This window comes from Phalacrocorax carbo, chromosome 2 (assembly GCF_963921805.1).
Source record: "Phalacrocorax carbo chromosome 2, bPhaCar2.1, whole genome shotgun sequence".
Taxonomy (NCBI): Eukaryota; Metazoa; Chordata; class Aves; order Suliformes; family Phalacrocoracidae; genus Phalacrocorax; species Phalacrocorax carbo.
The window spans coordinates 166,176,868-166,203,605 of NC_087514.1; the positions used below are offsets into that span (position 1 = coordinate 166,176,868).

General features: G+C 47.3%; 3 protein-coding genes across 6 annotated transcripts in view; 1 reads left to right on the forward strand and 2 right to left on the reverse strand.

Annotated features, from left to right (window-relative positions):
• Positions 1-26,738, reverse strand: part of ALS2CL (ALS2 C-terminal like) — a 73,009-nt gene that overhangs the window by 30,497 nt on the left and 15,774 nt on the right. Inside the window, exon 1 of one of the 4 annotated variants that reach the window (XM_064445190.1) lies at positions 18,344-18,430. The exons of 1 other annotated variant lie outside the window; for it this stretch is intronic. In XM_064445190.1, the coding sequence (XP_064301260.1) occupies positions 18,344-18,346 (3 nt within the window). In that variant the 5' untranslated portion in view covers positions 18,347-18,430. Of the gene's footprint in view, positions 1-9,871; positions 9,957-10,906; positions 11,169-18,343; positions 18,431-26,738 lie in introns of those variants that run through there. 2 more of the 4 variants (XM_064445193.1, XM_064445192.1) reach the window with 2 other exon arrangements.
• LOC135312195 (CDK2-associated and cullin domain-containing protein 1-like) lies at positions 1,210-4,629 on the reverse strand. Its single transcript, XM_064445329.1, is given in 3 exon segments — positions 1,210-1,423; positions 1,425-1,762; positions 4,615-4,629. Coding segments are annotated over 3 exon segments (567 nt in total).
• Positions 18,633-26,738, forward strand: part of TMIE (transmembrane inner ear) — a 40,919-nt gene continuing 32,813 nt past the window's right edge. Inside the window, exons 1-3 of the mRNA XM_064441835.1 lie at positions 18,633-18,941; positions 19,343-19,507; positions 19,682-22,968. Of these exons, the coding sequence (XP_064297905.1) occupies positions 22,870-22,968 (99 nt within the window). The 5' untranslated portion in view covers positions 18,633-18,941; positions 19,343-19,507; positions 19,682-22,869. The remainder of the gene's footprint in view (positions 18,942-19,342; positions 19,508-19,681; positions 22,969-26,738) is intronic.

A 26,738-nucleotide genomic window follows, 5' to 3' on the forward strand; every position in this document is an offset into this window, starting at 1 on the left:
TTTCCAGGAAGAGCTGAACTCAAGCTATCTGTTGGTGGCATACTCTAAGACATTCTGAACCTCTACCCTGATTACTACAAACAATAGGTGAGACTCATTCTCCTCATGTTGAGGTGTCGGGAAGTTAGACATAGAAGCCTAACCCTACTTTATACTTCATGGGAAGAAATACCTCAGGCATCTCATCATGGACTATAAAAAGGTCATCCAGGTGGGGTGACTAAGTTAGGTGGGAATGTCTCATTTTTAAGTCTCACATGTGGGCAGATCCCTTGCTAAATAGGAGTTTGGGGACCCTAAAGTCACCAAACTCTGGTTAGGAGCTCCCTTTCCAGGTTCTGGAGCTTGGGCTGAAATGGTGTCATAAAACAAGGGGCGCTTTGCAGTTTGAATGATTGGCTGGCCTGGTTTTACATGGCTGTTCAGATCCAGACACAACTGACAGCACAGATGAATGACAATATTTTCTCCTTAGTAACCATTGCCTCTTAAATTTCATTTGTCTGAAAAATTGGAAGCGTTAAAAAATTCCATAATCTCATTAGTTTGCAAGTTCTCATACATCAAGGTCTGCATGACCATAAGGCTATTTTTTGCAGGAACACTGGTGATTCATCCCAGAGGAAAGCTCGAGGCATGCAAACAGGTCAAAAAGCTGGAATCCAAACTCCTCCTGGCCCCTCCCAGGGAAGGCAACTGAGCCAGGAAAAAAGTAAAACAAAACAGCAGCCAGCTGTCTCTCACCCCAGAGTACCAGGAAGACAGGACAGATCTAAAAGTTTGTATTTTACCACCACTTAATCCCCTGTCTTGTAGACATAAAGATAAAGTTGTTTCTCACTGGTCCTAGAGAGCACTCAGTCTTGTTTGAAATTTCTAAGCATAAGTAGATTGCTTAATCAGTGAGTAAAATTAGGCTGGATATGTGACAGGATTTAATTTTCAAATGCTTCAACAGGTAGTCAGTGGGGTCATATTAGGCTCCCTGAGTAACAGCCTGGTGGGGTTTATTTATATTTTTAAGCCTATTTTTTCTATTTTTGGAAGAGAAGGAAAGACGGTTACATCATTTCAGATCACTCTGCTTTGAAAGGGGCTTGTTCCCCACCTGGTCCTTATTTAATTATGCAAGAAAATGTTTTATCCTGTGCAAAACAAAAAGAATGGGTGCCAGATGCCAAACTCACAGCTCCCCAAAGTCTTCTCTTATCAAAACAACCAGAGAAGCCGCATATTCATAACATACATGAATTTAGAAAATAAAGCTGGTGCCATCTGTACCCATTCTGGTCGTAGTGTATACAGGCCTTTCACGATATTTGCCATGGTTGAAGGAGTTCTTTGAAACGGCGTTGACTGAGCTTCTAAAAGTAAAGGCATTAGGTTGTAAACGTGCTTTTCTGCAGCATGTTCTGTAAACAAGGTCATCTTTTAAGTCTCTGTTAAGCTTGGTTTCTATGTAAAATTTATTCATATATATGAAAAGAGGCACAATGCTCTGCAATGCTCCCATATACTGTCCAAGAGCTACCTTAAATCTTTCAATATAGAGATATGGAGGGCTGACCTGCAGCTTCTTTGAGACTCTCTCTAAGTGGTTAGTTATCTTTTTTATTAGGTCACTATACATCTGTTCCGAATGCTGCTGGCATACACACTTATACACGCAACTGTATATTTGTTCATAGGAGATAGGGATGTAGTCACCAGGACTCTGAGTTAAAAGCTGATCTATGGCACTATCCAGATGGCTGAATGTAAACTGAATGGCTCAAACCAAAGGTGCAGATACCCACAGCTTTGCTCCACGGGACCATGATAGTCCACAAGTGGAGGCAGGAGGCTGAGAAGCCTCCTCAGGGCTGAAGAACACATGTGCAACAGCACAGGAACATCACTGCCCCAGCCTAAGTGTTATTTGGTCACTTATGTAACGGTAACCTGGAAGAAAAACCAAGGTGGACCTACGGATCTGCATGCAGCATCACCCCTTCCAACCATCAGCTGGTCCCACAGTCTGCAGTCCTGGTTAACTGAGGGTCTATTACCCATGAAGACCTGAGCTCAGACCTTACAGGGATGACCCCCAAAGCATTCCCATGCTGTGGTACGTGGGTTGAGAAACCCCTGTAGTAGCAACACTAAAGATGCCCAAGCTAACTCTGCAAAAAACGGAAGCATTTGGATACTCTTTTCCATTATAACCTGCTAACACAGTGTTTTGCTTTGAGTTTGGTGGTTTGGTTTTTTTGTTTGTTTTGGTTCGGGTTTTTTTTCTTTTTTTCTTGTTAGCAATCATGTTCTCACCCTTCCTGGGAAAATCTGTGGGCTCCTTCCAGCCTGAACGTGACAGTCTGGGGTCATTTGCTGAATGGACGAGCAGCACCAGTCAGCTTTCGAAACAGCCCTTCCGGCACCACAAAAAAAGACCGAAGTTGGCACATCACATCACATCACATCACCCAACAAGGTAAGCGTGAGTTTCAGCCACCGTTTCCAGGCTTCCTCCACCAGTTCTGTGAGAACAGCATTTGCACACTTATTCTAGCCCAGTCAGGCAAAGAAGATTTGAAGTTCATCACTTAGTGAACAAAACCGACGCTGGCTCAGCCACAGAGGGCACACGGAGGTCACACTGCACGTTCAAATGCGTGGAAAAACTGAATAACTGAATGCAAACTGCAGTGCCGCTGGGTGATGGGAACACTGAGCAGAAACCTGGGGCTGTCACGTGCTGTCTTTCCCCAGCTTGGACACAGCTTTCACTTGACTCAGTGGTTTTGCAATTCTGTGCTTGCTCTGTGAAGGACAAGGCAAGCTTGAACAGAGCCTCTCTGAAGCCTGTTCAAGAGGTTTTAGTCTGCCCTACATGGATGGCTCTGCTGCTCGGGGGTCAAGACCTTTGAAGATGGTGCAGTCCTGATGGCCAGAATTGAAGGAGGTGCACCTCCAAGGAATGGTCCACTCGCTGCACATAGCATGACAGCGTCTGGTTTTATATGCAAAATCAGAAAGTCTACAGCCTTCGAGAATGGAGATTTCCACTGGCAAAACAAAACAGCCGCCCGCCTGCTTCAGGCTCCCATAAGGAATGATGATATCTCCCCAGGGGAGCGTTTTCCAAAGTATGAGACATATCTGTTTCTTCTCCCTAAATGAAGCTACAGGAAAGCTGCACAGCACAGGTCTGTAATTAGAGAAGGGACTTGTAACAGTATTCATGTAGAAACAGGAAAAAGACCTTGAGAAACAACTTCTGTAAGAGTCACTGGATCTCTGTGGCTCATCACAGTCTTGGCCTGTCCACTGAGTGTGACAATGAGGGCAGAAAAAAGGGGGATGCAGCAACTAATATCAACCTAAGTGGCTGCTGAGCGTGATGGGAGCACCCTGGGTCACCAAGAGGAACAATCATCCTCAGCAGGGCCTGTTCAAAGCTGCTAAATGCACATTTCAGCAAGAAAATGCATGTCTTGAGGAGGCCACAACAGGTTGTTATACCCAGTTTCAGGAAACTGCCAGAAGGGTGGGTGGAACAAATAGGAAACCAAGCAGAGAGACAGTTTGATGAAACGCTGAGCCTCATTGTCAGCTTTGCATAGAACCTCTTTCTACTTTGGAGTCTAGCTCTGAGGCAGCTGTTCCACTGGGAAAATGTCTGGAAAGCCCCGTAGATTTCAGATGTGACACGAAGTTTCTCATGGAAACTCACTTCTAGTCAATCTTATCAGCTCCTGTACATTAAGGAACAAACTGGACATCCACAGAAGGACTATTCATTTTCCATCTTCCTCTTGTGAATGCCCCTCTGTGCTGAAGACAAGATTATCAGTCAACAAAGACACTTCTCACATGGGAGAAACCAGTCATGCACAGTACCAGATTTAGGGAGCGCTCAGAGTGTTTTAGTACTAAACCACCTGGGATGTAAATGCCACAACCACGTTTGCTGTAGCCTCTCCCCTCCTTAAACTCTTCTCTTTCCCTGCATCTGCCATCCTAAAAGGAACCGTGCCTTTGCAGCCCTTCCAATCTCATACATCCTTGCAGTTCATGACCTTTCTACCACCATCTGCCTCAGAAATGGGGCCAGTCCATCACTCTGCCACGCAGAGTCCTCAGACAGACCAAGTTTTCCCTTCCCTGCCCTTTGAGAGGCAGTCAAGTTACTGCTGCCAGGCAGCTGAAGAGATGCCTTCCTACTGCACCCCGTGTCAAGTGAGTACATCATCTTTGCAGAGGCAGGGATAAAGCTGCTTTAATTCAAGCTGTAGTTGAGAAGTCAATAAAAGCATTCCAAGCTGAAGCCAAGAGGTACTAAAGATTCTTCTCTGTCAGGATAAACCTGAAACTGTTCCTCAGATACTGCTTTTACTCTCTAGGCCCCTTTCTCTCATGCGGGTAATGGTGTTGCTTCTAACTAAAGCAACAAAAACCACCTAAGAATGGAATATAGAGCACAGGCACTTATGCTTCGACTGGTAAATGCCTCTCTACTTTGCAGCAGGATGCAGCCTAAAGCATTTGAAAGCTAAAACTCTCTTCTTGCCAGACACTCTTCAAGATTCCCAGAAGGTCACACAAGTCCTCCCCTGCTGTTAACCTCCCACTCACCCTTTGCATGACCATCATGTCTTTCCCCAAGCAGTGTATGGCTCTAAAAGGTGCACGTTGCAGGGCAGAAAAATTTACAGTTCTGGATAAAACCTGCCATTAGGGAGTTTCTCCCTCAGGAATTAACAGATAAACTTATGAAAAGTTTATTGTTAGACTGAGTCAATACAGATCAGCACTTTACATCACGTTACAGCATGTGACGTAACAGACAAGTCTTGGGACCTTAAACCAGAATGAACATAGACTTAACTATCTGTTTCCTCCCCTTGGTCAGCTCAACAGCTGTATAGTCACGATTAATATGACCAAAAATAGAGGGTGCTTTGGGGGAAAAAAATGGATTAGCATTAAGGGTTGGTCTTAAGTGGAGAGGAAAGATGTGTTTGAGCTTGGACCATCAACCCTAGCCTTCTTTGCAAGATCACTTTTTAACCTAGACCCAATCCCCAGCAGAGTTTAATGTACCATCACATAAACATGCCCACAAGCAGGGGGATCTCCTCGTTCAGTTAGTAGTGCCAGCTCAAAGCCCATAAACTCAGGACCTCCTTAGGCCATGGAGGGAAACGCTGGTGGCCAACACCGAGATGTTGCTCCTCTTTCTGCCCCAACCTTTACTGCTTTTCTCTAGGGGCCAAATATCCTCATGCATCCTAATTTTATTTCCAAACGACATCCCCCCTTTGCGTGTCACGCTCCGGCTGAGTCTGCATTCAGGCCAGCACAAAGACCATTCTGTCCCGTGGAAAAACAGCTCCAGGCTTTGTTTAGCCAACACCAACACGCTGGAGCAAATTCTCCCATTCAGACCCTTCTCTTGTCAAGCCTCAGATGGTCACGACTCGGGATGAATTAGCGTTCAATTTACCAGAGCCACATCATAAGCAGACAGAAGCATACAATGAGCGAGTTAAGAGGTAATTGGGAATAAACAGGGCAGAAAGACAATAAAACCCTGAATCCCAAGACTGCTTTTAGCGGCATAAAAAGGAGGAAGAGACCAACTTTAGCATGAGATACAGGGAGTGTGCCGATGCCAGCCATGTGAAGGAACTAGGCAAGGTCTGGTTCAACATTTTCTTTATCAGGGGAAATTACTGAGCAGGACAGCAATGAAAGTAGGTAGGAAAAGTGCACCACATAGTTTAAAACCACAAGAAAATGAACAAAACCCATCAAAACTCAAGACCCTCAAGGCTTTCAGTCAGTCCGGGTTCATACACAGACGAGGCCACACAGCAAAAATTTGGGGCACAGCACAACCCCCTCTACCCTCAAGCAATGGGGCCACCTCACAAGGAACAGCAGGACATTTGACCTCACCACGTCTAACTAAGCCATGGAACTCGCTGCCACGAGAGTCAGTCATTGCTATGAGAATACTATACACGCATTCAAAAGCAGCTGGGTGAGTCCATGGAGGAAAAAATCAATTAAAAGCTAATAAAAACAAAGGCATCAACTCCAGCTCGAGAAGTCCCTGAGGAGGCAAGAAGCAAATATGGAGGAAGTACAACTACAGCCCTTTCCAGTTTTTGTGGACTTCTTCTCCAGGCGCGTTGTTCGGCATTATGAGAGGTGAGATAGCCTGGCTTGATATTGCTGATTTTATGCATCAGTCATAAAATTGTTAGTCACCTGCATGGCAGGACCTCAAGCACTGAAAGAAAAGACAATGTAAGATTGTCAAAATATCAACCACGTTAAAATCTCAGAAAATTTAGAATAGCAGGGTGTGGCTGAGAGCTTACGAAGGGTCAAACAAGCACTCAGAACTCTCTTCAGAAAGCACTGGAGCTGTGTAATTGATTTTTCAGCCCAAGGAGAACCTTCCCCTGCCCCGACTTTGTATTCATCCATATTTAACACAGAAAAACAGGAAAAAGAAGAATCTATGCGTGGGGGAGGGGAACGTGTTTTTCTCTATTGTTCTGTTTTGTTTTCTTTTTCAAAAACAGGGAACACAAAAGCTTTACACAAACCTTATCTGACCCAGCTTTTTTTCTTTTCTTTCCCCAACCCAAATTGGAAGTTCGTGTCCCTTCCTTAGGAAGTTAACGCCTAAGCCCAATAAAAGCAATCATAAACCTCTAGTTGACTTCAAAAGGACAAAACCCATCTGCCCTTTCTGGGTGTCTGAAGGCTGAACTACCCACCCCAGACTTCCTTTGTAACCACAAAAAGGCACATGAGAAGCTCAATTTAATCCATCTTAAGTGAGATGAGTGGGCCTTTGGGCATACCTGATCTCTTATCGCTAGCTACAGAATTAAACAGCCCAAATAAGATGCTTTGCTCGTTGATAACGAAGGCTAAAGAAGATCATTCTCACCACATTCAGACTTTGCAAATAACAAGGCAAGTACGATAAGGCCCACGGGTGAGATAATGTTTGCTTAGTGTTTTAATCCCTCATGGCCTTGTAGCTCCCACTGCCATCATCATTATCACTTACAAGCAGGTTATGCATGTAGAAGTGTAATGATTTTGACACAGCAACCCATATGCAACACAAAGTGACTTGGGGTTACTGGATGAAACTCTGAAACAGACCTGAAAAAAATACAGGACGTCTGAAGGAGAGGAGGAAAGGAGATTGTGAGAAGAGGACACTCAACAATTCTCAATTGGAGTCAAAATATGGGAAGGCCAGAAGACAATAGCCAGGGACAATTTTTGTGTCACAGCTCTGGGAGCAGCTTTGGGAGCAGGAGCTCCCCTCCCTTGGCCTCATACTCCCAATATGCCTGCTCTGCTTTCCCAAAGCAAATGGGATTTCAGCGCGGCCTCAAAAAGCAAAAAAAAATAATGAGAGCGCGCTGCACATCTGGGGTTTAGAATATGTGTTACCATTTACATCGAAGCAATGTTGAGTCAGACCCTGAGTATCAGTTTGAATTACAGCCTGGAATCCAACCCAGAGGCAGAAGCAATATCAGAGAAGCGTCCCTTGGGACAATGGGAGAGCTGGTAGCACAACTGTTCCACAGATGAGATGGACTTCAATGTACAGTAATGTCTTCCCCCTGATCCATCCTCTCCACTTGGGACCTCCAGAACGTGAGTAGGACCAGAGGGGATTTTACTTCCTTTGTGCTAAAAGACAGAAAATCATAATAAAGCTATGAGAAGAGCCACTTTTCAGATGGCTGGCTCCACCAAATACTCACAAGTGAGGCTCTGGATCCATCTTCTATCTGCCCTGCCTTTTGACCCCACTACTTGCCTCTCCTCCCAGCTCACAGGTGTTTACTTATGCTAGAGGTAATGTCTAAAATCTAATGAGCTGTCACTATGAAATGACACTTATAAAACCACCCGGATCTGCCCTACGAAGTGGCCCATGCAAAGCCTAAGCACTTCACGGCCTTTAGCGTGGCATCCCCAATAGCTGCCAGAAATAGGGCAGGGCTAAAGTCCATACAAAGGAACAGGAATGGAGAAAAAAAAGACTTGCCTGGATTAGTTTAATCCCTACACCCAGCCTTTCTCTGCTTTCTGTTTGGGTCACTTAAACTCACTCACGGCCAGGAACGTTAACAACAATCCCAACTGAAGAACTGCCAAATTTTTCCTCCTCTCTCTAGTGCCCAAGGCTTTTACTAAACACTGAGTGTAGTAGGAAGCTTCCAGTGCTTCATCAAACCCTTCAGGTGCTCTTGGAGGAAAACTTACAAGCTACGGAAGGCAGGACAGACCTGAAAAGAGTCACCAGTGCTTCCTAACCTCTGATCACCATTCCAAGATGCTACAGTTCACCGAGATGCTTTGAGTTCCAAAACCCAGGTCTTTTGATGACCTGAAGAGCTGGTCAAAGCTCTGGCAAAACTATTTCACAAGAAAATTCCTGTTTGTTGAGCCCAAAGTACTTTGCATGAGCCCTTTCTAATTCAACAGGAATGTAAACAATACCCAACCAGGTCAGGCCAGTGGTCTGGCTAGTCTGGCAGTAAGAATAAGAGCTGTTATTTAGAGAACAACATAAGCTTGGCCACTTTCTGAGGTCTGTCCTCTTGTATTCCCCCAGCAACCAACTGTTGCATTAGAGATGTCAAATGGCGCAACCCTCTTCCTAGTATCTGCCTATGGACCTGTTGTCTCTGAATTTATCTTACCCCTCTTGAACTTGCTGATATCGTTTGCCTCCAAAATACATTACTAAATCAGAGACAGGGTCTTGTCAGACATTCTGGCTGGTTTCCTTGCAGATCATCAAAAACCTTGTCTTGCAGCTCATTGGGAATTGAAGTCATTGCAGTAATGAAACTACCAAGTTCAGGGAGCAGCTGCAAGGTCTAGAAAGCTTCCAGGCCATAGGAAATTTCCACAAACAGACACAGATTTGGTTCAGGTTCAAATTAAATTAAGCTAAAGTTTAAAAACAGTCCCTCCTGGGAACTGCAGCTCCTCCTCTTCTAGCTCTAAACATGTAGTTGTTTTTTACTTTTTAAAAGTCCTAAGTGTGTTACCTTTCCCCTATAACTGGGCCTTTGACCCAGACTTTTCACTTAACACCTAAGACACCTGCAAGCTTCTGACCACTTCCCTCCCTTGCACAAACCCAGACAAGCTTATCAGCTTCTCTCACCCAAACTAATTACCTGGGTATTGGTTTAGTTTCTTTACTCTGCCAGGTAAGCTGTGCAACCCCAGTGTGAATGCATGGTTTCCAGCCTTACTTCATCAGGCTTGTATTGCCAGGTGAGGCTGCCTGCTTGCCTGGCACAGGTGGAAAAATCCCTCCCTCAAAACAGGAGCAAGCCCCGACTCACAAAGGATCAGGCAGCTGCCTGCGGGAGAGAGACCGCACGTGCTTCTCCAACATCCCTTTCTGGAAAACACAAGGTGAGAGCCACCAGAGGGTTTAATGCCACCATTCTGGACCGTACTGGGAATTAAATACCTTAAAGACAACACACCTTCTTTATGCAAGGCCAATGCACTGTCTAGGTGAAGCACAGGGGTGCATGAAAGTGCGTTTTACGCTCCAGGAAAACACGCTCCACGCCTTTGGTCACTTGCACAGGTAAAATATCTACCTGTAGAAAACACTCCCAAACTTTACCCTGCCTCAGGGCTTTTACTCATAGCAGACTACCTTCAACAGTCCCTTCAGCCTGCTAAGGCTGGTTTTGCACCCCTCCTACGGTACATGTCTAAACATAAAACTGAGCCTCAGGATCAATGGGAAAACAACTAGCCAACGAACACTGGTCACAAAACCCAAAAATAACCAGCGTGTAGAGCAACGTACCTTGCATAAGGTGGCCAATTAAAATTCCCCCGTGGTAAATCTACGGCAGCAGCTCCTCTGAGCTTCCAAGTCCTGAAATACTCGGTGCTCCCAGAGCCGTCACTCTCCCCTCCCACCTCTCCCTCCCACATCCAGCCGCCTTGTTTGCTGAAACACAGATCTGGGCCTGTTCATTAGATGAGACATCCACAGAGCCCAGAGAGACAGTTACGAAACCTGTGCAAATAGGGTTTCTAAAGCAATTGCCTTCTTAAAAGGACAAGAAATTTCATGACCTATGATCTTGCAGCTCATGTGTTGGGGAAACTTAAAATACAGGAAACTGAAAGGGAAAAGGGCAGGATATGTTTTTCTTTGCACAGTGGCGTCTCTCAGCTCTAATCCCTCTTCACCTACATTGCATTCCCGTAGCAGTTTGCCAGCTGAAGCTCCTGTGTTTTTTCTCCTTGTTCTGCCAGTCTCTCCCCTCGTGTGACTCCTGGGCTTGCTGTAGCTCACAGACGGAAACCCTGGGAAACGGGACATTTCCTGCTATTCAGAGCTTGCTGCTGAGGGTATGTGACAGCCTGCACATGATGCATGCAAAGTCTGTCCTCTGCTACACCTCAGCCTGCAGTAACTGTTTCCCCTCCTTCTAAAAAAACCTAGAAACAAACCCAAAACCTGCAAGTCCATCTATCAGGAGGACCCAGAATCCTCCCCGGCCCATCTGCTGGAGCTCAGCCACCAGCCCACCTCCTAAAGCACGAAAGCATTTTTCCAGTCGATCCCCAATCACAGAAAATCTCCACGAGCATTTTGTCAGACAGTTTTGTCAAAGCAGAAGCTGCCACCATGTACTCGCTCTCCACATCAGAAAAAGTAGATACGGTGCCTGACAAAAGCCCCACGCCCTCCCCTTCTGCTTCAGAGCATGCTGAGGAGCACTAACAAAGCCCCGTTCTTTCCCAGGCGCTCCGGCATGGTACGACTCAGCAGCTTGCCTCCTCCCCGGCTCTATGATTTCAAGGACTTTTACAAACTACTGGAACTTACTGCGGGCTGAGGGATCAGGACAAGTCGGTTTCTATAGCGAGGATGCTCAGGGTGTAACAGGAGACAAGAGGTGCCTCAAATCAGCTTTTATTCGAGAGGTTCTTCTATTGTGTTGACTTCCGTCCCACTTTCGCAGACTCCTGGGTTCTTTTCAGAGAGGGATGTGCCCAAAACTCGCTGTCTGCCTCAACACAATGGTTTACACCACACGGGCAAGCAGAGCAGCAACCCGCAGAGCAGCAATCCTCGTACGCAGTGGGGAACAATACCAGGGAAGGATGCAGCCAGGGAACGGAAAGGATGAGTGAGCAATGAGCTCACTGCCGGCCTCCTACCTGCTCTGCAAGCTGCGAAGTCAAAGAGCTGGTGATCAGGACTTTGGCACAATTACGGACCTCTCTCTTCCAGCCCAAAATCTGGAATGAAATAGGATTTTCCATATCCTGAGGAAGTGCTCACCCACAAGAGACTAGATGGCAGGCAGGCACCTAGGGTCCTTTCAAAGTCTTTGCAAGGGTGCTTGAGCTCAGGAGGACTTTCCAGCCTCCAGACCCTATACGGATGGAGATTACTCCCTGGCACAGCTTATGATAGCGCCTACCCTCCAGAAAGTGGGGGAGGGTTTCAGAGAGCCCCGTGCTGAGCATTCCCCTATTGAGCACAAAGGTTTGGAGATCTCCAGCTCCCCTGCAGCATTGTGTGAAAGGTCTAGGAGCTCTGCTCCGTGCTGGGTGAGATGGACACTGAAGAGCCTACCTTACATCTAAGGTCTTCTGGTTCAATCCACTGAGTGCATTTGGGTCTGGGCCTCAGGCTCAGCTTTGTGGCTTGTTTCAGTACAGTTTTGGTCAAGTGGCTTGTTGTGCGTGGTTTGGATTCGTGTTTTTCCCGTTATTCTTTTTAACTCCAATCTGGTAAAGCAGCGTTGAAACTGCTGACACAAAGGGGTGTGACAGTTTGGTTTGGGACAACCTCTTTTATTTTTACTTGTGTTTTGTCAGCAGAATTCCATTTCCAATCACTCGACTAGTTTTCCTGAAATGCTCAGAATTTGCACAACTGTCAAGGTCAGTCTGAGACCTTGTCCTTGTTTCAGCTCGTTCAGTTCTCGGTACGGTCCTATTCATTTGCTGCTTTTCCTCTTCTCCCACTTATCCCCAGCCCTAATCACCCTTCCACTTTTGGATGCCTCCAACAGAAAACCAGACAGCCAGGATTTTTCTTTATCTTCCTCTGAACAGCTTCAGATTCCTGCCCCCTGTCCTCAGCAGAGAGAAGACCTCCAGCTCCCAGACCAGGATATTTCCCGCTGCCAGCTAACCCGTCCCCACTGCATGCACAGCTCAGCTGATTGTGCAGCAGCTACCGGATTGCCACAGGTTACAGCATGAATTCTCACTGCTTTGCTTTAAAACACTGGGCGAAAAATGACAGTGATTTGCTGCTACTTGAGCAACCACGGAGCCACCCTACAGCTAGGACCACTTTGACTCCTCTGCATCCATGATGGGAACCTTCAACACACTGTGGACATCTGCACATCCAGCCTTTAAGATGAGATTAGGGCTGGATTGGGTCTGGAGGGTGAGACACGGCATGGCCCATCACCTATATTGTATAGATAGTTAGCATTTCTTAAGATACAGACTGATAAAGAGTAAGTGTCAATATGCTTGGCTGTCCAGAACATTTCTGCAGTAGACAGGGCAAGGATGAGGACACAGGTGTTCCAAGAGCATCTAAGGCTGTGTATGAGACACTCTTCTCATTTTGTAAATGTTATACTGCAATTGTTTCTCCATCCTTCCTTGATTCGGGGGGGGGGGAAACACATGCAAATAGGTAAATTTTAGTCCTGAACAACCTGAAGACAAATAGTCCTGATTTGGTCTTGGGAACTTGTTGGTTCAAAAACTTGAACTAATAAAAAAAGAAAAAGAAATTAGATCTGAGAGACTTCCAGTTATAAAAATGTAACAACAACAACAAAAAAATCAGGGACACATAGACAAATGCAGCTTTTCTTTTTGGAAGAAAAAAGGTGTCTACGCCTGGAATTTTGTCAGAAATAAGGTTCTTCTACTAACAATTTTTATTAAATAAACACAGCATTCTTCTGTGGAAGTCTTTAGAAATCCTTGCTAGCAGCTCTAGGTTTCTCTCCCGTTATCTGACCAGATCATTATTAATTAAATTGTCGCTGGCTATCTGCAGCCACAGATCTAAAACACAGAGCACGTGGTATCATTTCTAGCCAGGAGCTTAGGGGATGCTACTGGCATTCATTTTCTACAGAGAGCATTATTAAGTGGTTCAGGCTTTATATTTTGCTCTCCTGCTTGGACTCAGTTTTAAACCTTTGTTTCCTATGCTTGCATGTGTTACTCTGGGGAATATGGTTTAAAGCTAGGCTTAACACTGTCCCTAGAAACACGTACTCAAGGGATCAAGCAGAGGCAGTTGCAGTGGCACCAATGAACATACTGAATCCAAGAGGTCTGCGCTTAAATAGACAGCACAGCAAATTGCCATTCAACCACCGATTGCAGTTAAAAGTATTTACCCCTCTAGAAATACCAAACTAGGATTGATCAAGAAAACTCCAAGAAAAGGAGTTCACGTTGCTCCTCCTGCTTAGGGTTTTTAGCCATGAGAACAGAAACCTCCACCAAATCTCACCCCAGTTTGTACCTCGTGAGACAATGTCTCCTTTCATAGAATGGTAGAATGGTTTGGGTTGGAAGGGATCTTTAAAGATCATCTAGTCCAACCCTTTTGCCATGGGCAGGGACATCTTTTGCTAAATCAGGTTGCTCAAAGCCCCGTCCAACCTGACTTTGAACACTTCCAATGATGATGTATCTACAACTTCTCTGGGCAACCAGTTCTGGTGTCTCACCACTCTCACAGTAAAGTGCCTCACCATCCTCATAATTTCCTCCAAATACAACTTCCCCAAAACAAGTTGCCTTTTCCATCAAGGATTTTTTGGTTTGGTTTGTTTTTTTTTTAACCAAAGCCTACTTATAGTTCAGGTTCCTCTGCTGAAACTAGGTCGCAGGCAAATTCTTGAGCTCTGGGGCTAGTGAGGCTGAGTCAGCTCTGTTGGCCAGCACATCTTTCTATCACCAGGGCAATACCACCCCAAGTTACAAGAACCAACCATTCTGGAAATAGCTGCTTTATAACTCACGCAGTTACAAGAATATCCTTGACTATACCAGCTTCGATATGCGATTACTGAAGCATGGCCCGGAGCAGCAGCAAACAGCCTGCAGCTTCCCATTCCGGCAGCATCACTCAGTGAGACCTCAGCTCCTGCTTACCCCTGGAGAGAGGCTGTTTCTACATGTGAGAAAAACCAACGAATTTTTTTTCATTCAGCAAAAGATAGTTTGTCCTAGCATAAATCCCAGTACCATACAGCTTTCTTGTCCTTCCTAAAAGCTATTTTAAAAATTCAGCAGCTTCATTTACCCCTCAAGACATCCCAAGAGTTTCAGATGCACATCAGGGTCAAGGAAAAGAGGGCTGAGTTGGGAGATGGAAGAGGCAACGCAAAACTAAGATGACACCAGGCCCATAATCCCAGCTAGCACCAACTTGATATTTCTGCTGCCTTGCTACAGGCATGCCACAGGATCATCTGAGGCTTTGGCAAGGAACAGGGCAGTCACAGCAGCTGGGACCTCTTTGGATCTGTAAGCTTCAGCCAGCTAAATATCTGAGACAGCACCCACCCCAGAGAGGAGCGACAAGCCGAAGTACTCAGAGTCACTTGGCCAGGAGACGGTAACAAAGAGGTGGATGTCTGATCCAAGCACGTACTCCTTCACTCATGTGCCTTGCAAGCCCAGAAGCTCACTCTATGTGCATGCCATTGGGAAACTATGCATGGAAACAGGAGCTAAGTGTGCAATTATTCATATCTCATGCAAAAGAAGTTTCACAATCTTCTTGATAATCAAACCCGTCCTCGTTCTTTTCACTGAGGCAACACAAGCCTTTTCCCTGAAGGGTAAGAGGCATGCAGGGCAGGAGCGATTAGAAAACAAGGAACACGAAACTGGGATCAGCCAACATGGGTACAGACGTGTTTCTACACCTGAGCTACCGTTCAGCAACAAAACAGCGTAGAAATCAAACGCTTGTAGAAATTCTCCAGACTCCTGTCAGGATGCACAGAAGAATTCGGGTAACAGGCACTGCAGTGATGTGTCTGCGTCAGCATTCCTGTCCACGAGAGAGGGAGATGACAATCAGACAGGACGAGGGACAGACTGCAGCGCAAGACTGTCCAGGAGCAGGACAGGCACAGAACAAGCATAAGGAGAGAAGACATGGAAAGGGTATCGATATGTACCCGACATCTTTCCTTACCGAACTCGTTTCCTTACGTAGACAAGCCCCATGCAAAATTAAACGACTGACTCTTCCTACAACCTCCAGTGTCAGTGTCTGTTAGGGAGATCGGGTGTCACACTATTGATCCCACACAGGCTCTCAGCTTGAAGAGTCAAGACTTAATCCCTGGAAGTGTGCACAGTCTAGACATTTCAGCCTTAGTTGAGCAGCCAGATGGCCTAAATACCATTTCCCCAGATGTTTACATGACCTTTGGCAAGGCCACTCCACCTGTGCTCCTCTCTTAGACAGCAATCGGTCCTCATACTGTCTCTGAAGACATGTCCATGCAGTGCCTGGTCTACGGCAGACCCAGTTCTTTGCACCAGCATTGCCAAAGGTCCATCACTGGCAGGGACTCACCACAACCTGAAGTTGTAGAGGACATCCAAGGCATTGACAAGGCCCTGGACAGAGAGTAGCTGCTGGCTGACGACCTTCACCAGATAGCACCAGGCTCCCTTTAGAGTAAGGAAGAGCCAGAACAGGGCAAAACCAAACATTGGCACACTGGCCACCAGCATAAGAGACAAAACATTGGTCCTGATCCAAGGACCAAAAAGTACCCAAGAGTAACATGTCTCCTTGTGCCTGTTAGTCAAGCTGTACCAGTTCCTTAGGACTGGTTGGACAAACTTCAGCTGTAGCGAGGTGGTGCTGAAACTGCGTATCATGGGCTGCACCAACTGGTCTCATCCTCCCCCCGTCCTACACAGCACAGAAGATTAGGCTGCTAAGGCAGGAGGACTAGATGGTCGTGGTGGGGGTGGTCACCATCTCAAGGTGTGTCCACCTCCATGTGACCTATGGTACTTGCTCCTGTCCTGAGGGCAGAGGGGCAAGTCAGGATGCCCATCCACCTGGCCATAGCTGCCATCCCAAGGTCAGGGTGCTACATTTCTCTCAGAAGTTCGGAAAGCCCAGATGGTTTAAAGACACTTTGGGAAGATACAAAGCACCTCTGCAATCACACCAAGCCCCACATCACATCCAAAGACACGAGCTCGCTTGGGACACCATTCCACATTGCGTTACACAACTAATGTGCTTACTGCTCAGCAAAGCAATGCTAATTCTTTAAAAAAAAAAAAACAGCTAGAAATACCAGTCCTTAAAGCAGCAGCCTTTGACAGAGACAGCTAGCCAGTTCAAGAGAGGCATAGGGGCTCTATTTGAAGATCACTTCTCTGTAACAACCACCACAGAAACAAGGAAGCCTTTTTTAAATAAAGCTGTGATGCCCACTTAAGTTACAAGGGTGAAGCATGACTCATGATTCCAAACTATTTATTGCTCTGTGGCAGCTTGTCTAACTAAAGGCCTTGCTAAAGAGGAAAACAAACACTAGCCTCTGGCAGTCAGTCCTAATTCCGTAGGAGCTGCTATACATGCAGATAGCCAGAAAATAAGAAATCAGACCAAAAAAAAAACCCCCACCACTTTTCCCTATGTCAGCACCAAGCTGTCATCTTTCAGCTCAGAACAGCTTCTTCCTCTCTGCAAAGTTATCTGAAGCCACCAACCTTTCTGTAGCTGGTTGGATGGATAAGTTTCCAGAAAACTGTGTAATAACAAAAGCACATTGTATTACTCTTTCATTGCAGCAGAGTGATTACTGCCCTCCTGGCTCTGAAAATGACATGAAAGTTGGTGTAAGTTGGAGCAGAGAAGTGGCACCAGCGGGATAAGCAAGTACCTAATTGCGTGAGTCTTTTGGGCTGCAGAACAGCCCAGCTGGGGAACGGCACAGAGCTCTACAGTGCTTGACTGCAGGAGGACAGTGACTTTTACCACGGCTCTTCCAAATGTTCTGAGCAGGGTGGCACAACCCCAGCTGCTGCAATGCTGGGGCTTTCTTCCCACTCCTTGGCAAGCTATGTCAGATGAATCCAGTCCATGGATCAGAGGAATCCAATAGCCAGAGGCATCTGGCACGTGGAGACGTGAAAGAGAAACAAGGGTGCAGAGCTACAGATAGGTGAGACGCTCACTGTAGGAGGATGGAGAGCAGGAATCAACTAGATTTTCTTTCGTAAAGCCTGAGACATTTCTATGGACAAGACCAGACCCCACCCCCCATCACCCAGATAGGTTTTATGGGTACCTCCTGAGACAGCCACCATTTGATTTGAGAGAGCTGGGAAAGGCTCTCCTCAAACACAGGCAGTGTGGGAGAAGATGGCGAGGGCCAGCCAGCACATGAGCAACTCTGAAGAGCAAAGCAAGTCTTGGCCCAGTCTTCCCCCCACCATTCCAATCCCTCCCAGTTCCCAAATCCCCCACTGAGACAACAGGATAGACCAGACAGCCCATCAGCAACCCACCTTTGCTGTAAGAGCAATGACGACTCACTGCAACACTGTCCCTGGAGACAGAACAAACCAGGAGGTGACCTTCCTTCTGCAGCCACGTGAGATTGGTGGCCCTCTCCTTGCCTTTGATTGACCTTCCCACAGCACCACATTGGCCATATCCAACCTCTCCCTTCAGCAGCTAAATGGGGACAGCAAAGCCCTGTCCCACGGGGCTGGAAGCCACCTGCAACCACGAGGTGCATCGGCTACATAACAAGTTCAAGTGCATGGAGACACGGTGCCAGAGAAACAAAGACACCTCGTCCCACAGCATCGCGGTCAATCACACCGTTATATCCCACTCCTGTGGCACACGCCCTATCAGCACCATGAGGGATTTTGTGGATGTTTGCCTTGATGCAACTAGGAAGTGAGCAGCGTTCCTGTTTTATGGAGGCAGAGATGGTAGGATTTTGCTGAATCCACAACCTCCCCAAACTGCCTTGTGTCTTAAACACGGATGCATCCTCTCCTAAGCCTACAAAATACCCAGGCAATAAATTCTGGAGAGAGACACTTTCATGCACTGAACATCAACCCATTTCCAAAGCTGTAACCCCCTGATCTTCATCATAGCACAGAGCCAAAAGGACCACGATCTCCCCCAAGACCACTTCAACAGCAGTTTAGTAGCATCTCCCAGTAACCGAACACCATCTGAGCAAAAAGCCCATCTTACCATGGGTTGAGCTGTCAGCCACGTTGTGCATCCATGTGAATGGAAAGAGTGGGTGATGAACGCTGCCTGCGCTAACTTTTCAGCTACTTTATTTACTCACTTTAAGGGGAGGGGAAAAAAAAGGGAAAAAAAAAAAAAGAAAAATTCAAGGAAGTAATATTCCTCTCCCAAGGTGCACTGCAAAACATTCTTGGTAGGCATGGAAACCCCTGGCAGGCTGCCATCGCTTGGCCGGTCTCCACATTAACTCCACTCCAACAAGCAACTCAATACTTGAATGGCTTTTAGAGAATTTAAAGGGAAACAGCAGCCGCGGATGGGCGATGCGGCTGCCACTTCCCGTAGGCAAGCGTTAGGGGTGTTCCTGAGTTTGCCTTCAGCTCTGTGAGGAAGCTTGTCGTGCTTCTGCAGTGCACGGCACAGGCAAGTTATGACAGAGCCATCTGAAAACAAATGAAGCCTCCGCGCTTCTACAAAGGCGGTTTCCTAGCCACGGTCTTCAGCGACTGAGGGCAACCTTCAAACACCTAAAGGGGAGGCTGCAAAGATGAAGAGAAAAATGTTTTGTGATGCTCTGGGGATTAAACTGCAGCTAAAGGTATTTAAGAAGATCCATTCCTCCCTTCTCCTGGCTTCTCCCCTCTTCTGGCTCTCAGCTCCCCTCCCCTGCCCTGGGGCTGCCTCCTCTTTGCTCACGGTTGAGCTGAAAAGCAACGTGGGCCTGGGAGCCTGGCCTCCCTGGAAATCTCCAAACACTCAGGAGACCAAGGCAAGCCCATGGGCTGGGACCCCGCTGCTCTGGGGGAAGAGTGGCGAGAGCACAGAAAGCCTGGAACTGATTGCAGGAGGGCAGGGGGGCTCTGGGTGGTTGGACAGAGATGTTCCCACACATGGGCAGGAAAGGAGACCCTCCATCCTCCCCCAAATCCCTTATTCCCAGTCATTCAGGAGCGGGTATTCTGCATGGCAAAGGGTTGTTTCTCTCCAAACGCTGCACAGGGACCATCGCCGCAGCCTCAAGGTGCTCCAGAGCACATGGAGGAAGGGCATCATCGTGCACCCAGCAGAACAAGCCGTGTCACAGAGCTGTGACGTGTGCAGAAGTTACCCACCGGGCCGGCCTTGGGTTTCCGTCAACAGTGCCTGCAAACGGTTTTATGGCATGTGAGTGAGCATGAGCACACGCAAGACACAACTTCTCTCTTCAGGAGCCTTCTCACAAAAGGCGTTTGCATTAGAAAACTCTGTTAAGAAATCACATCTGCTTGGCAGATATTGATATCAATAAAGCAAGGAGACTCGTTTCCTTTCTCTCTTATGTGCTCTGTGCCTTTCCAGGGAGCCCAGACCTCGAGTCCCCCACGGCTCTCCGTCCATCTGCCCTTCAGCCCAAATGCAGGCAGGCAGCAGAGGGTGGGGGAGAAGATGAGGCCGGCAAGAGCCACATCCCCTTTCGGCAGTTTGACCCCCGGGGCTCTTGCTGCCGCACTGAGCGAACGCGGGCGGTGTTGGAACACGACGGTCTCCCGAGCTGCAGTGCCGTGCTTTTGCGTAGCAGCCACGCCAGCGCCGCGGTGATCGGCAAGGCGACACGTTTTGCAAGAGCCGCATTTCGTTTATTTCCCAAGAGGACGCAAAAGGCACAAGCTATAAATAGGAAGCTGACGAGGTCGGCAGCGCCTGTGGTTTCACTAGGGGATTGGTGGTCATCTCCTCGTCAGTGAGTACATAACAGCATGTGCAGCGTGGGCTGTGAGTAACCTTATCCGGTGAGGGGTCCTTGCTGGTAAGGCTTTAGGGGGGAAAGAGGCAGCTCTTTCCCCTCTCTCTGCAAAGCTCACTTCCTCACTGTCGCTGAAGTCAGAAGTTTTGCAACACTTTATTTTCTGTCTATAAAATATCCAGCTCAAGGGGTCAGGTCATCAAATTAGAAGTAGATGTTTGCATATAAAGAGTTTGTTTTTCCTCCTTGTCGTGAAAGAAAATTTTTTTAAAAATATATATTAAAAAGAACTCTGAAAGCTCAAAAGAATAGAAGGCCAACATGATGCCTTATAATTTAAAATCCCATCAGGAGAGTCTGCTCTGACCTACTCCAAATATTTCAAATTGTCCCATTGAAAAAAGCTGAAATGAAGTTACAAAATGCTGAAAGGTCCAGATTCTGCAGAAATCCACATTTTTTTTTCCCTGAAAACTAAAGGAGGCACTATGCTTCAGTGACCCATATATAGAATAAGAAATCTGGAGGTTGGGGGGAAAAAAAATAGAAACTATCAGCTTGTTTGTGCTATTTTTGCATAGCTCTTGGCACAAATGTTATCCAGCAATGGTTCAATGCCACGGCAGGCCTGGTTCATGAGCACGCAGAGAGGAGATAGTTCCCAGGAAAGTCACAGACTGACTTGATCGGTGAGTTAGGAACCTTAAGAAACCGCCAAAAAACCTACACCTCGAGAACCCACAAATAAAAGGATGGGAGCGGTGTTGAACTCCAGCCCGTGAGCAAGACACTAATAATAAACTGCGCTCTGGAAATAGCAACCCAAAGGCTCAGGGAGCTTGTACTGTGTTTGACCCAGGGCACAGCAGGTGCATTTCCACAAGCTCCTCTTGAGCAGACCGGCGCTTAGGCAATGTTCTCTAAAAGGAAGCGGTCCCACAAGCAGCAGGGCTGACAGCCCAGATTTATGCCCCGTGGTTGCATTCGCTGGTGTCTAAGCAAGATGCGGGCACAAACCTGAGCTCCCCACGGCTCGTCTGGTCATAGTATCTCTGTCGAGCAAAAATTGTCCACATACTGTCCTTCTTCCTTCCATGGGGAATACAGCTGATTTAACTTTTTAGCCAATGACACACTTTTTAAAATGAAATGCAATGAAATTCACTATCTGCCAGGCTTTTATCCCTTGGCCAATTTCAGCTGCATTAAAACAGCAGCAAAGTTTTGGAAGTCCAGAGGAGGGAAGGTAGGGTAAAGAGAGGAGGAGAGGGGCAACCAAAAGCCAAAAAGCCCCATTTCCGTACGAAATCAAGCTGAAAAACTTTAAAACCAGCTCCACTGCTTAGAATCCCAGGCCCTAGTCTGGATATTCATCGGGGAAAGGAGGACCAAGCTGCACATCTGAGGCAAATGCAGAATTCCCTGCCTCGATGCTGCCACCGTCTGTTGCCTGCTGCTGAAACCTCATAACTCAGCATCCCGCGTTGCCTTCCCATCGCACCCAATTCCTATGCCGCATTTCTGAGCGCGCAGCTTCCCGGCACCTCGCGGGTGGGAGCACAGCAGCTAAAAGTCACGGTGCGAGTCTGCGGCGAGCACAATTCGGCCGCTTTTCACCGAAGCAATGCACACGTTGGCTTCCTTCCACCCTCCTCTAATCTTCGCGGTCTAATCCGTAACGCAAACCTTAAAGCTGGCCTGACTAGTTGAGCTTGTAAAAATAGCAGTTTGCTATGGAGCTATTTTTCCTGAAATTGTGCTTATGTCGCTCACAGCGCTAGAACAGAGTAGCAGAAGTGACCAGATCCTCCCAGATCTCATCTCTCGTTTTGTTGCCTGAAAACCCAGGCTTCTCCCAATAAAGAATACTGCAAAAAGCGATGAGTGGGGAAGAATACAGTAAACCTGGTTCATCCAGTCACTCTCCTCCTGACTCTCTTTTTCACTCTGTGCCCGAAGATTTTCTTTGCTGCTTGGTGGAAGGACAGTCCAGCTGAGAGTCCCACATCCCCTCAACCCCCTCGGGCTGCATTTTCCCTACCTGTCTGATTCAGATAATATTTTTGAGCCCCTCGAACAGAACTGAGCTGGAGATGGTGGTCCTGCAGCTTTAGCTCCTGCAGCCTGCTAGGCACATGCTTTTCCCACTTGCCTTTGGCTCCCTTCAGAGATCAAGTCCGGGTGATGTTGCAGACTGTAGCAACGCATCCACAAGATCCTTCAGGGATAAAAGATGCTTTTAAAATCCCGAGATGTCAAATACTTATCTCTAGTAACACCGGACTCCACTAGCATAGGGTAGCTATGATGCTGATGATGCATCAGCTTGGCTTACAGCCCTTTTTCGTTAGGGGAAGAGGACTCTTTCAACAGGCGAGGAGAAAAACAAGCTCAAGAGAGCTGGAATCAGTCAGGCAGCTTTAAAAATAAAATAATAATAATAAAAAAAAAAAAGCAAGAAAGAAAAAAGGCTAAGCCAGGGTCTTAATGAGTGAATCACCTTCCCCTGGGGGAGCAGCGAGAGCTCTGACTGCTACTTTGCTCCCTGCATCCCTCCCTGGGCGAAGCCCGGCTTGAGGAGCAGCAGAGCACTCTGTAAGCGACACCAGTCTAATTAATTAATGACTCCCCGGCGTCAGCTCTGTGGCTGCTGAGTTAGAAAGGAAGGCGGTGAAGAAGGGCCGGGACAGCACGCGACTGCTTCTGGTAAATGCTGAACACCGCTGAGAGCTGGCTGGGTTATTCATAACCTCCCCGGCTTTGGGCTACAGCGCAGAAGTCGGAGATATATTGGGAAGAGAAGATGGCGTGGGATCCACCCTTGCAGCATCCTCTCTCCTGGGTGAGGTCTTCCTCCCTCTTCTTGTCCTGCTCAAGAGCTGCCGTGGCACAGTTAATCGAGGTAAGGAGCAACTTTACAGACTGGGGGGGTCGGGGGCTTGCAGAAATCGTGGTTTGCTCCACGCATGTTACACAAGGAGGACAGGTAGGGCAGACAGCAGGGAATTTAAGGTGGCTCCAAGGAGTTACAGGCATCTTTGGGAGAGGCTTGTTGCTTTCTGCAGGCCCGGCACAAGAAGGAAGGCGCTTTTAAAACGCCAATAGTTGCTGCTGAGGACAGTCAGCATTTAAAGGCTGCTTTAAGCCCCAAAGAGAACTTGACACAGTGCAAAGGGCCAAAGTCACAGCACAGCATTTTCTAGCCTGGTATTGTGTATCCAACAAGTGCCCCGCATCAGAGGCTCAGGGAAGGAAGAGAAGGACCAGGCATGACCCAGGTGACCCTGTCCCTGGGTGTACCTGCCCAAGTTAAACGTTTGGGCTGCATTTTTCTTCTATTTTTCCTCATTTCCCCTAGTTCAGCAGAAACGTTATCTTTTGAGGTGACGCTCCTCACCCACAGCTCAGTTTCAGAGCTTTCCCCTGAGGATGACTGCGTTTCCACAGCCCCAGCTCCCTACAGCACAGCTGGGGTGAGCCAGGAGGGAAGAGCAGCTTCACAACCCGGGACTATGCCCTGGCAGCAGTTACAACTTACCACCAACAGTTTCAGAAGCGAGAGTCCTATCTGGAAGGACGCCCCCGCCCCCCCCCCCCCCCCCAGAATTACAGCTGCCAAAAAATTTGACAGCCCAGCCGTTTTCAACCTCTTCATCACTTTTTCTAAGGTCTGAGCCACATTAGAGGCAGCTGCTGTGTTGGTCCAGGGTCAGAACCCCAGGGCTGTGGTGCCTGTGAGCAGCGCGCTCTTGCAGCGGAGCTTGCTTTGCTCAGATTTCTGGGTTTAGCTAAACTGCTGGAAAATGCATCTGTGCAGGCACAGCTGTGTTAAGGGCTCTGATGGGCTGGCGTAAGATATATTTTTTTTCCCCCAACATTTTCAAACTTTGCATCCCTGCCTGCCCTGCCCCTCGCCTGGCCTCGCACCAAGCCAGGTCTGATCTCCGCAGCCTCCGGTCTGCTGATTTTAGCAGTTCATCGCCAACATAGCAGAGGCAACAACTGTGCTGAGTTCACATCCCCACCCCACGGTCCACCTTCCGCCCTGACCCTCTGCTTGTCTCATTTGAAAGTTACTTAATTTAGGATTTTTCAACAGGGTCTACCAGCTCATCCTATCTGACCATGATACAACATCCCCAGCAAGGCAAGCAGGAACCTAATGCTCCTGTACAAACTCACACATGCTTTGCTGTAGACATTTTTGACATTTTTTCCAAGCTGTTCAGCCTGCAGCAGCTCTCAAGGTGACAAGCGAGGCAGAACTTTCTCTTACGGTGCACATTTCACGAAGCACGCTTCGCTGAAGCCAGGGTGACGAGGAGGCACAGCATCCACCCCACTGGGAAGACGTTCCCTTTCATTACGTTTCACAGACACAGGCTTTACAGGACACGTCCTCATGCAAAGCAAAACAAAGCTAAATGGCAAAACTATGAAAATTGTTATAAAACCGGTGTAATTTTATGGTCTGCTTTAGTTACACCAGACTTTCTTGAAAACTTGTTTACTTCTTAGAGCACGTCAGAGGGATCAAATCTCATCTGGAAGCACCAGCTGCACGCAGGTTAACTACCAGGTATCCAAAAATGAGATTAGATGAACAGTCAGCAGATGAATTACATCATATCTATATCAGATAGGTTACATCTACTCCGAAGCTCTGCAAGGACTTTTTGCTTCAAATAATTGTACAATGTAGTTACCCTGGAAAATTCAATTCATGCTAAACCAGCCCACCAAAGCAAACAGAGAGAAGGTCAAAGGGGCTGGACATCAGATCGTTTCAAAGAGCTAAAAAAAATAATCCCACCAAAACCAAAAAGCCCACTCAGTAAGGAAAAGTAAAGAAACAAGAGGCGGCTCCTGTTTAACAGTGTTCAAATGTTTTCAAACGTGCAGATTCATGTGCACTTTCCACTTGGGAGTGAAGAGGCAATAAAACCCTCTGAATATTGAATCTAATTGCGTTGTCAAAAAGCTTTCCTCTTTCATAGGCTCTTTGGAAGAATTCTCAGTCCCCCAGGTTGAAAGCTGACTGTCCAAGGGTTAGCAAGCTACCTTGGCACTGGGAAAATCTGGAATTAGCTCTGTGGGCTGCCCTGGCCACTGCCCCATTCAGTGCCCCTCCTGTAAGGTGCATTGCAGAGAGACCTCCTGCACTTCATCGGAGCTGCAGACTCTTCCCCAGGAGCCCCTTGCCCCAGTTCAACTGTAGTTTGTGCAGGTTTATGAAGATACACACCCACGTAGCTCTACCTAGGCACCCCCCACTGCCTCCATATCACAGAATCACAGAAAGTCCTGAGCTGGAAGGGACCCACAAGGACCACCGAGCCCAGCTCCTGTCCCTGCACAGGACACCCCAAATTCACACCGTGTCTCTGAGGGCCTTGTCCAAGTACTTCTGGAATATCGCCAGGCTGGTGCCGTGATGCCTCCCTGGGGAGCCTGTGCCAGGGCCCCACCACCCTCTGGGGGAAGGACCTTTCCCTAATGCCCAGCCTAACCCTCCCCTGGCACATCTCCCTGCCATTCCGTGACCTTTCAAATGTATTCACATGCTCAGACATTAGCAGGTGCTAGATAAACACCTAGAATGATAGGAAAAGGCTCTTTTCTGGCATCACACCAATGCTCTAGCACCAAGAAGACTGAAGAACGAGAGAGCACAGCTTTGGGTTTTTTCCCCTCTTTCTACAGCACTGCTCAGACAGTGCATTTAGCTCCCATAAAATAATACCCATTACATGAAATGCATACAGCAGTGGCCTGTTCCTTAGCTTTCCACCTTCCCCATCACTTGTTCAAGAGCCCCAGCTAGGATGAGGCATGCACTTCAAGAAGCAGGCAGGTTACACAGGGAAGGAGGGCTGAGGCGATGGTGCAGTTCATGCTACCACTGTTTTGTCCATCAGACCATCGGCGTGCCCAGGGGACACTCCGGAAACAGAATTAGGACAAGTTAGGGATGGAGGAACATCAACAATTCCAGTGCCTCTAGAACAGAAATTTCCTCTTATGAAAGCCAAAATAAACCCCACCACTTAGATTCATCCCTCTTTTGGGCTAGGGCTGAAAATTAGCACCATAATGTTTTATGACTGTTTTGTTATCAGCTTAAGGAATATTCTACCCGGCAGCATAACATGAAAACCATCAAGACTTGCTTTGGGAAAGCACAGGGAAATCTCTCCTTATTTGAACCACTTCATTGATATTAAGGACTGATAAACCAGCTGGAATAGATCACATTTGCCCAGTCATCCCCATGTGGTTCATTATTGAGTTCCTAATTGATATAATTATCTTCTAATTCCTACCCCAAGGCTTTTCTCAGCCCTCATTTGATTTACCTGGGTTTTCTCCTCTGTTATAAACCTTTCTGTCTGTCTGCAGACCTCTGAAGAGGAGGATCAGGCTAGAGAGAAAAAAGCAACAACAACAACAAAAAGCAGACAGAAAACTGGACCTTGGCACTATCTACTGTTTTATAGCAGAGGTCCACTTCCTTTGGGTGAAGGTTAGGCTCATCGGCCCCATAGGTTATCAGAGGGTGCTCTGACCCCAGGTGTAATGTACTCCTCATGGAGAAAACAATCAGGATAACCTGCATCAGGTCAGCTCTTAAGAGGCGATGAAGTTGGACACCAAGGTGGGGAGACACATCAC